The sequence below is a fragment of the Trichoderma virens genome (assembly GCF_000170995.1).
Source record: "Trichoderma virens Gv29-8 chromosome Unknown TRIVIscaffold_4, whole genome shotgun sequence".
NCBI classification, from domain to species: Eukaryota; Fungi; Ascomycota; class Sordariomycetes; order Hypocreales; family Hypocreaceae; genus Trichoderma; species Trichoderma virens.
This window is the reverse complement of record NW_014013745.1, coordinates 79,093-91,532: the sequence shown is the minus strand read 5'-3', so window position 1 is coordinate 91,532 and position 12,440 is coordinate 79,093. Positions and strand designations below refer to the sequence as shown.

The 12,440-nt window shown below is 48.5% G+C and overlaps 5 protein-coding genes across 5 annotated transcripts; 3 read left to right on the top strand and 2 right to left on the bottom strand.

Moving 5' to 3' along the window:
* Positions 1-585: 585 nt before the first annotated feature.
* TRIVIDRAFT_212123 (uncharacterized protein) lies at positions 586-1,001 on the top strand (the record flags this gene model as incomplete). The annotated part of the gene is made up of 1 exon (XM_014102958.1): positions 586-1,001. One exon carries the CDS (start codon positions 593-595, stop codon positions 785-787), a length of 195 nt encoding a protein of 64 aa, XP_013958433.1.
* Positions 1,002-2,977: 1,976 nt separating this feature from the next.
* On the bottom strand, positions 2,978-3,927 carry TRIVIDRAFT_61023 (uncharacterized protein; the record flags this gene model as incomplete). Its single annotated transcript, XM_014102957.1, has 2 exons — positions 2,978-3,699; positions 3,789-3,927. 2 exons carry the CDS (start codon positions 3,925-3,927, stop codon positions 2,978-2,980), a joined length of 861 nt encoding a protein of 286 aa, XP_013958432.1.
* A 2,429-nt stretch (positions 3,928-6,356) lies between these two features.
* On the top strand, positions 6,357-8,172 carry TRIVIDRAFT_145979 (uncharacterized protein; the record flags this gene model as incomplete). The annotated part of the gene is made up of 4 exons (XM_014102956.1): positions 6,357-6,769; positions 6,849-6,949; positions 7,009-7,178; positions 7,231-8,172. The coding sequence occupies 4 exons, from the start codon at positions 6,357-6,359 to the stop codon at positions 8,170-8,172; spliced, it is 1,626 nt and encodes a 541-aa protein (XP_013958431.1).
* Positions 8,173-8,722: 550 nt separating this feature from the next.
* On the top strand, positions 8,723-10,243 carry TRIVIDRAFT_215538 (uncharacterized protein; the record flags this gene model as incomplete). The annotated part of the gene is made up of 1 exon (XM_014102955.1): positions 8,723-10,243. One exon carries the CDS (start codon positions 8,781-8,783, stop codon positions 10,134-10,136), a length of 1,356 nt encoding a protein of 451 aa, XP_013958430.1.
* Positions 10,244-10,482: 239 nt separating this feature from the next.
* TRIVIDRAFT_61020 (uncharacterized protein) lies at positions 10,483-12,105 on the bottom strand (the record flags this gene model as incomplete). Its single annotated transcript, XM_014102954.1, has 1 exon — positions 10,483-12,105. The coding sequence occupies one exon, from the start codon at positions 12,103-12,105 to the stop codon at positions 10,483-10,485; it is 1,623 nt and encodes a 540-aa protein (XP_013958429.1).
* Between the last annotated feature and the right edge of the window lie 335 nt (positions 12,106-12,440).

The following is a 12,440-nucleotide window of genomic DNA, read 5'->3' as shown; positions in this document are numbered from 1 at the left end:
TCTGCTCATCGGTTGATGGGCCATAACCTGGAGATACCGAATGCCAGAGCGGTGGCAGTAGACTTCCCAGGTCCGGGTCGAACTCGAACGCCACTGAAGTAAAAGGACCAGACGGCGACGGCGGGGTAGATGGCAGATCGCGATTTAGATGGAGAATTGCTCCGTACAAATACCAATGCTTTGTTATCCAAGAGCCTAGTTCCTGATTAGAGGCGTTAGACGTTAAGAGCTGTGGTCCTGAGAGGAAGCTAGTTGTTGGTTGTGGCAACCCAACGGCTGTCGGTGAATGGATTACTCTGTTCTAACATGACATAACGCTCTCTTGCTTACAGATCCCCCTTTGTAAAACAAACCAGCCATTACCAATTGAGTTGTGGCTTCTCTTGGTATAGAAAAGACCCGAGTGGCCTGAACTCTGTTGTGCTTCAAAGATGTGGGAACCAACCAAAGACTAGCTGTGAAGAGTTCGCTTATCTATTACCCCGGTGGGACGATCCAATGCCCATCACAAAGCAATAGCTATGATAAAACCTCACTTGTTTGGTGATACATGAATAAAACACTTGCGACGGCCCATGACGAAATCCCGCTCATGGGCTACTTCCGTGGAGTGTGGTCTGATGGAGTCCGGACAGGGCTCGTTAGCAACGCATTGATGGCGATGAAACCATCAGTGCTCGTCTATTCATCACGTATGGCAAACCCAATACCCTCGGTTTTAACAAGCCTGTGCCTAGCCAATGTAGAAGGATGGATAATTGGCTTCGCATTAACATTTATCCAATAGTAATGAAACATAAATGGTGCTGTGATATCGGATTAATGTTGCACTATACGGCATAATTAACTAGAAGCGCTTAATGATTCATGGGCTAATTCTCTAACACCGCTTGAAACCACATCTCAGGAGATCCCACGGCCAAATTTGCGATTAATGATACGGTATCCGTGATCCGAGTGGCTGTCGATGCTACTTTAGCATTCATCAATAGTTTGGTGTGGAAGCAGTGATGGCACAATAGTCTGCTTATCCACTCCATTATTGAGTCCATGCGTCAGTGCTAGCTTGAAATAAGGGCCATTGTCATTGCTGTTAGTATGGTAGCATTGAAGAGCATCAATACTGGGAATGGCATGATTTCAGATCATCTGAGGTGCGAGGGAAGGTACCCAAGGTCTGGGCAAAGAGCTGTTCGTCGGCATCTCCGCATCACGGTCTGAAAATCATTCAAGAATCTGCAAGCTGAACATCGGTAGTCACACGGCCTATTCGAACGTAAATCCAATAGAAAGCTAGCGATTGACGCCTACAACTGGAAACCTGTTTTGACGGTGAGGTGAGGTGATACCCACGTTGTCAGAGAGGAGGGCCTCCACGCGAGAGAATTTTTCTTTCCCACGGGGAATCCCACATTAATTAATTGGAACTTCTACTCCATTAATGCAAAGGCCTTGATTAGGCAAGATAGTGATGCCGGCCGGATCCGGGAATTGCTGTTGCACTGACATTCTTATCCTGGTAGGGAGATCGCATGATGAGTGAGGTGATCTGGCACATCCCTTACCGGCCCGGTAGTAACCGATCCCTCTGCTCCGCTCAGGGCCTTGACCTTGATCGTATGATGGTAAGCCTTGCAAAAAAGGTGTCAGATCTCGAGAACTAGGCTCGCTCCGAAGCAGATATTGTCCGAAAGGGAAGTCATACGACGCGGGGGGCCCCGGCTCGTTCACGTGTAAGCAAAATTTCTCAGCATGTCCGAGGCCATCTACCAAAACCGCAGCGTTTTGACGATGGTATCGTTTGTAAAAAGTCAAAGGTATTGATCATATGAGAGATGAATCGATATCCTTGCCAACCGGATGCTTTGTGACATATCCTCGGAATCGTAACCGGGGGACGCCGGCAGCCGGGCCGAGTTCGAAAGTAATGCTAAACCTGATGGCCTGTCATTCACGAATAGCTTGTGACTGATGCAGATGCCAGAATTTTGATGTATTAGAGTTTTCATGGTTGACATGGATATGTGTAAAGAACCCACCGTATAGCAGGGATATCAGCATTTCTAAAGTGAACAACGTAGAGAGATTGATGAGAGGGATCTTGGCAATTGGACGGGGGGTATCCTACCGATTGTGTAATAGCTAATGATCTGTAAATATATAATTTAAGCTTGCTATATATGCATTAAGTCATTTTGTTTATTAAATACTTATTCTTGAAACCCTTGAGAATAATGAATGATACATACCTACCTGTAAAGTGAAGTCATGACTTAAATGAGGCATCGTATATCCTCAGTTATTGAAATATCTATTATTTTGTATATAATCTTATACAATATTAACCACTTGAATGTCAAGACATTACAAACAAACTTCATGCGGAAAGTATGGCAATAAGACAGCCGGATCTTTGACTATGCAGCTGCTTGGCTCTCCGAGAGTATTCTGCCGATATCTTGTAGATTTATACATCGACTCTTTTCGTCTTTGCATACATAATTGCCATTACTATACTTGTCTGTTCTGGTTATATGACCTTGGTATTAATATGACCTTGGTATTAATATGACCTTGGTATTAATATGACCTTGGTATTAATATGACCTTGGTATTAATATGACCTTGGTAGAACTACATTAGCCTAGAGTAAGACACGAAATCATGAAAGCTGATCTATTTGCCATAACTCGTCGGCTTTCACTCATCACGTCTTGTTTTGTCTTCTAGAAAATCGCGAAGATGGAAATGACATCAGAAATATGAGTAAAAAGACCATGATATAATATCTAATATACTATCTATGAGGTGAATAGAGAGAACTCCCAACTCCCGTGGAACCATAAGTATGGCACCTCATATTAAGTATACAACAGATATTCAGAGTTCCTTGGACCTATTGGACAAACCTAAACTCCCATCCCATTTGTGGATAAATAATCAAAAAAGAAATACTTGAATATGCTCAACTATAGTTTTAGAAAGGTCCCAACGCCACTGCCAGTCGATGCAGCGCGACTGTAGAGACGATGACGATGATGAAGTTGACCAAGTATCGGAATGCGACATTCTTCATCTGGTTACGGTTGCGACGCCGAGATCGGGTTACAAAGTCTGAGTTGTCGTTGACATTAGGGAACGGAGAATCCTTGGGGATGGCCTCGCCCAAGAACTTGCAGAGAGGCCCCCATCCATCGGTGACTTTATACTCCAGCAGCCGATCCTTCGGCACAAGGCTTCTGACCTCTTCATAGTGCTTCTGGAACACATCTTTGCCACGGTTGGGAAAGTCGCCTTCAAAAAAGGTGTCGAAAAACTTCTTCAGCATGGGATAGTACATGCTGGCTGCCCAGTCGAAATTGGAGAGCCAGCGCAACTCTTGGTCTGTCGCTCGCCAGTATACCGTCTTCATGGTTGAAGCGTGCCACGAGTCGACGTCTCGATTGGTCAAGACGACTTTTGCTTCCGGATAGGCCTCGATGAGCTCTTTAGCGAAAGCAATGGCTGGCCAATCGCACACGGCCTGTGAAGTACCGAGAAGCTGGTCCCAGTCCTCGCGGGTGAAAGGTTTGCCTTGCTTGTCATATTTGGCGCAGAGAGCATCCATCCACATGAGGGCATCGGGAGGGTTTTCAATGGAGCAGTTCATCATGTGGTATGTATCTACATAACCGAGCTGTTTCATGGCCGCTCGCATGGCTTCTTGGGAGTTAGATATCTGGATCACATTACAAATCGTGGAAGAGGATCTCGGTATGGGAGACTTGGCTCAAGTGGGATACACGTACAGGCAGTACCAGTGCGTCCTAGGCCCAGAATGAGGACTTTCATGGGCACCACGCGGCCAAGTTTGCGGCGGTTGATATCAGTGTCGCTGGTAAAAATGTCGGTCCGAGGACGAGACGTGTACTTGGAAGAATACGCCATCTTGGTCGTTGTATATTATGCAGAGTCCTTGTGAATCTAATGTATTATAAGAGAATGTTGTTTGAAAAAGATGCAGATGCTATAATGAAGGACGGTTGTTCAAAAAAATAAAGGAACGACAACTGAATGATGAATCTGTAATGAGTGAACGACGACGAAGTTGCTCAAGATATCAAGGGATGTAGCAAACTTTATGCCTCAGCACTGAATGATAGGATGGCATGTTTAAACCGCTTTCAACAAGGATCTATGTCAAATGGGGAAAGCCGCAGGCTATCTTTCAGGAAATGGATATTGCATTTTGCAGATCCAAGTATTAGGGGGGATCTAGACAAAGCAGTATAACCGAGTTGTGTAGTAAGTTGGCATCGAACTCAAACTACCGTCTGCTAATCATAGAACCCAGTGTCGACTCATTAGCCATAGTACGAAGGGTTCTTCTAATCACGTTATACATTTGACCGTATCGCACAGTTTGAGAAGTTTCAACCCAGGTAGGATGCTCCTGGATTTGGGTGCTCCTCATGCCCACATTATGGGGGCTATGTTACAGGGAAGTTATCCATAATAACATATGGCCTCTAGTTTAAGACGTTGCGAGCAGTGGTTAAACAAGAGTTGGAAGCGAATTAGATACAGCTATTCCTTTGCATATGCTCCTGGAAATTGAATTCGGGCGATCTTCTCTGGAGACCTAAGCACAATGCCCACCGGTCCATTAGACATTAGCATGCTCATGGGCAGCGATTGATGTTGATCGTTGAGGCCAAGAACGATCATCAGGGACGGGAATAGAAGGGTATAATGCAGTTGATTACAAGCCAAAAATCTCTTCTAGTTTCGTTGTTCTACTATATCAAGATGATCCACCGTCAAGAAACACCGTCGGTTCGTCGGCCACCAAGTTCCACACTATACATCGCCACAAAGAGATCGGCATTTATACAACGACAGCTTACGTGGCCGAATGGATATTTTAGTTGGACTTGTTTCATAAAATAGGAGAGATGATGAGATATTTTCGAAAACGTTTGCGCATGAAGCTGGCAAGCTGGCTTGCATCTGTTGCTGGCCCACATGTCGGTGCCTTGATATAGAACATGGGCTGTGAGCCATTGCGTCTGCCCGCTTGCGTCACCGTTTACGCGGTAAAGGAGTTATGAATCGAATAAACTGGACACTGAAGATATATAACGAAAATAACAAGTCAACTAATATCTATTAAAGTGCATCGTAATACATTTGCTAGCTTTGGTTAAACATACCAGAACTCTCTCTGCGGTTTTTGCGATCTTGCGCAATAGGTCGTGATTCTTTTTGTGGCAACCAGCCCAATTATGCATGAGTGAATAAAGTATAGTTGGCTGCTAAGTTTTTTCATTGTTAATAACAATTTTCATCTCTCTTAACTACATGGATAAAGCGCCCTGTTCTTATCCACACGTGGTGCCCCTGATCATCATTTTCCTAAACTGTGCAGCACTGGATGCAGAAACGCCCCATTTCAACGTCACACACGCCCATGGGATTTCGGATCGTCGCCTATGTAACTCGTGAGCAAAGAAGAAGAGTTTATTACACAAAAATACTGTTACAAGAGATACTGGACACTTGGGAATCACCGATAGTCCGAAGACGAAATGATCAGCACGCAACCAAGTACTGTAGATACTCCCTACCATCTCCTTGATACCATGTTAATAACCGCACAATCGGAACCTCAATTTCTTAAGCTTGAATGCCAAGACTTTTAAACCCATCCCAGCTGCCGCTTTCTTTTTGAACTGCAAAGCGGAATTGCCTCTATCTTCAAATCATGTATCCATATTATCCATGCGTCGCAAGTGATCTTCCGCCTGGTTCCCATACACAGCAAGTTGCGCGTCACACGCACCAATTCTGGCGAGTAAAACTCTTGCGGGCCTACCTTTTCCGATTAGAAGATGAAGGAAAAAACGGAAATGAATAAACTAAACTGAGTGGAAGTCGGAACTTTCGGACCCGATGCAGTGTCGTCACCTCTTTCCATGCATCATGCGCTCACCCAGTTCTCTTCCTAGTGTCACAACCACTTCTTGTTCATCGCTTCATTTCAACTTTATAATTATTTTTGCATTCTTTCTGTTCTTTCTGTGTTCATGATACAGCACTTTGTTGTACGCCGCTCATTTTTTGGTTTCTTTTTCTTTGTCCCTTGAGTTGGCGTCGTCCACCTTGTCATGGCGCCTTCACATGCCAGATCCTCCAGCAACGACTTTACCTCGAGCGTGCTGTTAGATCCCCTGCGACCGCGAAAGACCCAAGATCAACCAGATGCAACATGGCTCCCGAATGAGCGGTCGATTCCAACTCTCGACGAGGTAGATGATGCTAATAGCCACTCCAGTCATGATTGCGAGTCGCAGCGGCCGCTCGCTCTGGTGACGCTGATGGAAAAGACACAAGCCAAAACTGCTTCAGGCCCAGTCACATGGATGTCTCTTCCTCGAAAAGACCAGCTCTTCATTCTTTTTCTCTCGCGATTTGTCGACTTCTTGCAGGTCGCGTCTCTCCAGGCATATGTCTTCTACCAACTCAAGACCTTCGACGACTCTCTTTCAGATGCCCATATTTCTCAGCAGGCCGGGATCCTGCAGGGTTGCTTCACGGGCGCCCAGGTGATGACGGCCATTTTATGGGGTAAAGCCGCTGATGCAAGCTGGTGTGGTCGCAAATGGGTGCTGGTGATTGGACTCGCGGGGACGGCGATATCGTGTCTGGGTTATGGGTTTGCGACGACTTTCTTTTGGGCGGCGTTTTGGAGGGCCTTTGGTGGTGCAATTAATGGGACTGTAGGCATTATGTGAGTTGCTCCCTATGCCGGGAAAGAAGTGAGAAGCTGAACAAGAAAAGACGGCTGACGAAGAAGACGGAAACGATAGTCGTACTATGATTGCCGAAATCACGAAAGAGAAAAAGTACCAATCTCGAGCGTTTCTAATTCTTCCCATGAGTTTCAACGTTGCGGGAATCTTGGGCCCAAGTGAGCAAGACTAAACGGGATGCCCTGAGCTGGCTCGCTGACAAGATGGTTTTGTACAGTCATGGGAGGCATGTTGGCCGACTCGAGCAAGACACTTCCTGGTTTGTTTGGAGACAAGGCTGTCTTTGGATTTCAGTGGATACGAGACTATCCGTACGCCTTACCGAGTCTCATCAATGCTGTTAGCTTATCCATTGTAACAGTGATAGTGTTTCTCTTCTTGGAGGAGGTGAGAGTTGCCCTTTTCTTGACAAGATGGTTTGGCTGACATTCAAATACAGACATCAAGATCACGACAACACAAATTTGACTTTGGTCTCCATCTTGGGTCTCGGCTTAAAGCCACCATGTTTGGTGACAAGCAAACTGATGACTACGCTCGGGTTCCTGCCTGGGAGGACCGTGCCATGGATAATTTTGAAGACAAGCATATCCCGGCAGAAACGCCTACCCCATCGCTGAGCCAGCTCCCCTTCCGCCGACTTTGGACACGAAACGTCTTGTTTACACTATTGACTGGAGCCTTTTATGACTTCCATCTCGGTGCCTTTGGCAATATGTGGTCGCTATTCTTATCAACTCCTCGGTATCTTGTTCCGACGAAGAGAAGCTTAGAGGCATCCGAACCTCTGCGCCGATATCTTCCTCTCCTGTTTACTGGTGGAATGGGCATGCCTGCGTCGACGGTCGGCTTTGCGACGTCTTTTCTAGGATCCCTGGGGATGCTACTACAAGTGACTCTGTATCCTCCCGTTCAAGCCCGTCTCGGCACGATGAGGTCCTTTCAGTGGTTTCTGTTTCTCTTCCCAGTTGCATATTTTGCCGCCCCCTATCTCTCAATACTGCCGTCTTGGTCGCCACCTCCCGAGCCAGCGTCGGGAGGCTTCATCTGGGTGGGAATTATTGGCGTCTTGTTTCTCCAGGTAATGGCTCGCACATTCACCCTTCCAGCGAGCATCATCCTGCTCAACAACTGCAGCCCGCATCCGAGCGTGCTTGGCACGATCCACGGCTTAGGGCAGAGCGTATCTGCACTCTTCCGGACAGTTGGGCCCGTGATTGGAGGCTGGTGGTACGGCTACGGGCTGGATATCGGCATGGTGGCATGGGGCTGGTGGGGAGTTGCGGCCATGTCAGCTCTGGCGTGTGGGACCGCGATGGGAATGCATGATGGCAGCGGGCATGAGGTGTTCTTGGAGGGAGAATTGGATGACATGGAGTAGTAGTGCGAGATTTGGTTTCATCTTTGATGTTTCACTTTGCGCTGGGGTTATGAGCTGTTGATATTACAGATCAGGTACCATTTGCATAGCTGGTTTGCTTCTCGATTTGCGATTTCATCAAGAGCGATTGAGAAGAACAATTAATCTAATACATAGAGATCATCTTAATCTCCTATTGATTCATTGAATGAGATCGAGTGCATCAGCGAGCCCCTGGCTGCCTGGTGCTGAGGTGGGCCTTCGGAGAGAACCCTGGTCATACGGATCCAGGCACCCGGCGCAGGGACTTGAGCAAACAGCAATTGCCACCACAAGCCGCTCACGAGATGTCAGAATCTCAGCTGTACTTTTAGCAGGTCTGCCTAATGTTTAACCTTACCGGCATTTGGGTGACTATTTGTCTGCCTGCGAATCAAAGGGCAATGATTGGCGTCTTAGTGTCTCGGCTGAAAGAGGCTGTGCTACGTTGGTTGGGCTCTCCCGTTGTGACTCTGTGAAGACAGCTTTGGAACTCTATCCTTTGTTTAATTATTAAAGAAGTTCATATTCTCATTAAAAAAACGATCATTATCTTGTCCTGTCTCTTGCACCTATTCACAGCTCTTACAATGACGACGTTACCACTCTCACAACATGCTCTCGAAGCTTTGGCTAGAGAGGCGATGCATGATCGCATCGTTGGCTGTCTCTTCGGATCAGCCCTGGGCGATGCTATAGGACTATATACCGAGTTTCTCTCCGGAGACACGGCACGACTCGCATATTTATCCCAAAAATTTACTCTCTGTCCTCGATCTGAAGCCACTCCCTTTCGTCGAGACGCGCATCGCGACCCCAACGTGCCTGGAGAATGGACTGACGACACAGATCACGCCATGTGCATCTTGCTATCATATCTCCATAAAGACGGCAAAGAAATGGACCCTCGTGACTTTGCCTCTCGCCTGCACATCTGGGTTAGAATGGGCCTTCGCGCGTTGGATACCTTGCCGTTAGGCTTGGGCCGAACTGTTGGTGCCATTGTGAGGAGTAAGACATACCTCGACGATCCAGAAGGAACTGCGAGAACACACTGGCGGAATTCCAACTGCAAGATTGCACCTAATGGAAGCATCATGAGAACACATCCGCTGGGTCTCATGTGCATTCACAAGTCGCTCGACGAAACATTCCAGATTGCTGCTGACTACTCCGTCGTTACACACGTCGACCCACGATGCATTATTTCATGCGCCATCGGAACAGCGCTCATTAGAGGACTTGTGCGGCAGGAGATATACAACGAAGAACACATTGACGACATCGTCAGCAAGGCAATCGCATGGTATTCCACTTACCGGCTGCGCCAGATAGAAAAAGACGCCAGTTGCAAAGACGAGCCAGAGCTGGATCTGGAAGAGCTCAACAGGCATGTCAAAGTAAGCGATATCTCTGAACTTGAGCTCGACGACATGTACAAAATCGGATACACATACAAGACTTTTGGGTCCGGCGTTTATCTTCTCCGCCTCGCTATGAGAGCGCTTGCTGCTCCTGAGGGCCGTCTTTCAACACAGAGAACCATCTTCGAACGACTCATTACCGATCTCATTATGCAAGGCGGCGACGCTGATACGAATGCATGCTTTGCTGGTGCTCTGCTTGGCGCGTATTTGGGCTACAAAGTCTTGCCGCCACACTGGAGGGATGGGCTGGTCCATGGCGAGTGGCTAATGAAAAAGTCAGAGGGGCTGAGTGTTTTGCTGGGAGTCAGTCAAGGCAGCTATAGCGGTGTACAAGACAAGGACACAGCGCCGGATGGAGGCAGAGGCTGGTTAACGGAAAGCCAGATTGAGGAGAAGGTGATGCTGCTACAGGCTGACATGGTCAAGAGGGCGCAAGAAAGAGATCAACAAGAGGGGATTGATAGGAGACGAAGGGCAAAGAGAGCGTCATGGCTGGGAGGGTTTGGTGGACGACGGTAAATGAGGTCTGCGAATTAAATTGTTTTCATACACTGAGTAATGTAATCTGACGAGTTGTGTGCTAAATAGCGTCGGAGCAAGCTAATAAATCATCCGAGTTTCTTGTCCCTGATATGTCCTTACGAACTGATGCCTGAATTCCTGTCGAGCAAGATAAATCCATCAACATCCAACCTGTGAACCAACAAAAAGCATTTGCAATTTAGAGCAATGTCCACCCTGAGAAAGTTGTCGGTGCTAAACAGAAAAAGAAAACAAGAGAAAATATTTCCATGATGAATCATTCCAAACCATATCCCTTCAAATCTTCCATTCATACCCAAGCGGGCCAACCTCATTTGGTCAGTCAAAGACCTCTGCCTTGGATTCTCTCTGCAGCAATCCCATACGACGCCATGGTATCGCCAACCTCGCAAGGATCGTCTCCAAACTCAACCTTCTCGAAGCCAGCGGGGCGATCCTTTTCCAGGGACATCTTGCCCATCTGCGACTGGCAGCGATAACTTCCAAACTTGAACTCCACAACAGCCCGGCCTCCCGCCTTGATCAGCTCGACCACCTCGTCGACCTGGAAGATGAAGCGATCTTTGAAGAACTTGGTGAGACTGGCCTCGTTGACAAAGTCGGCATGGCCCGTGATGATGAGGCATCGTGACATTTTGCCAGTGATGGCATGGCTGCCGTATTTGATTCGGTTGTGCGAGACCTTGACGCGGTAGCCTTGAATGAAGAGGCCACGGGTCCAGGAGACACTGAGGAGCTGCTGGGCGGCTTCGGCAGTGAAGAAGACGACCTTTGCGGCGGCGGTTTGATGGGTCACGTAGTCGGGATAGTTGACGTAGCTGCACCAGACGCGGCCAACGTTGCGGATGGCGGAGAGAAGCTCGTGGGTAGACACTCCAGGGGGGAGGTTCGTGAGCCAGAGAGCACAGTTTTGCTCTGGAGTTAGATGCTCGGCGCTGGCATTGGTCTCGGTGTGCATACCGTGATATCGAGTCGAGAACTTGGACGAACCAAAGGCGTCGATGCAGGATTCGTGGGCAAAGACTCCAGGGGGAGTTTGCTGCATCACAGCCTGCATGGGCAAGAAGCCATGAGGCTGCCCATTGGGAGGAACCTGGACCGGAGCAGGAGGAGGGATAGGCTGTCGGACAGGCTGAATCCTGGGAGGGGACAGACGCAGGATGTCGATTCCAAGAGGCTGAGTATCGTCAGCTTCGGAGGCGGAGGCAGTCGAGCTCAGCAAGGCGCCGTGGAGACCCGAGAGGTCGAAAGAAGAGTTGCTGTTGCTGGATGGAGGGATATATCGTCTCACGGGGAGCCCTTGGTCGTCATGGTGATACTGGCGAGGCACATTGACATTGGGCTGCGTGAATGGCTGGCGGGGAAACGGTTGCTCAGAAGCAACAGTTTCAGAGCTGAATGGACGACCTACGTTGGGGTTGTCAACCACAGCAGAAAGCTGGCGCTGGTTGGTCAAGAAAGGCGGCAAACGCGCCAATGGGTTCTCATGACCAGCAACCAAGCTCCTGCGGGTGTCCAACGAGCCCCAACGGAAGTGTGCAGCATTCTGTCTCTCAACGGCAGCGCTGCGGTCGAGAGGCACCGACGGCGGTGCCCAGATCTGAGCAGCACGGCTTCCAGCGCCAAGGTTGTTGCCAAAGCGAGGAATATCGGCGCCCAAGATGGGCTTGGGGCCGTTGGTGGCCATGACAAAGTCGCTGATTGACGAGATGGAGTCGTTGGGCTGGTGGGTGAATACCCTGAGAGCCGAAGTGGCTCTGGCGGCGGAAGAAGAGGAGGCTTGGGCAGCATTAACTGCCTCGCCAAACTCGCTTTGGATGTCGTCTGGGGTGCCTGGAGTGGTGGCTGTCCTGAGACTCTCGGGAGAGTGAGAGAGACTGAACCTGGGGACTTCGTCGACGCCGCAGCCGTCGGCGTTGAAGTCGTGATAGGCTGCAGAACCCATGGTGAAGTCTGATGGCTTGGAAAAGCAGGATGCGTCGGCGTCAAGGACGGTTGTGCTGAGCAAGAATAGCTATCAAACCGGCATGTGGGATGCAACAAGCCCTATTGAGCCCTAGAAGGCTCTAGAAGACGACCTCAGTGAATGATGCGGAATGGCAAACGGAGCTGTGAGCAGAGAGAAGAGCACAAACTTTTAGTGACAAGAGCTAAAGCAAGCAAGCCAAAGGCAGCGAGTGAGAAGAGAATGAAGCAAAGACAAATGTGCAACTGCTGATATGATCGCTGATGAATGTTGCCAAGTGGAAGAATCAGCAAAAAAAGAAGGACGGGGGTGCG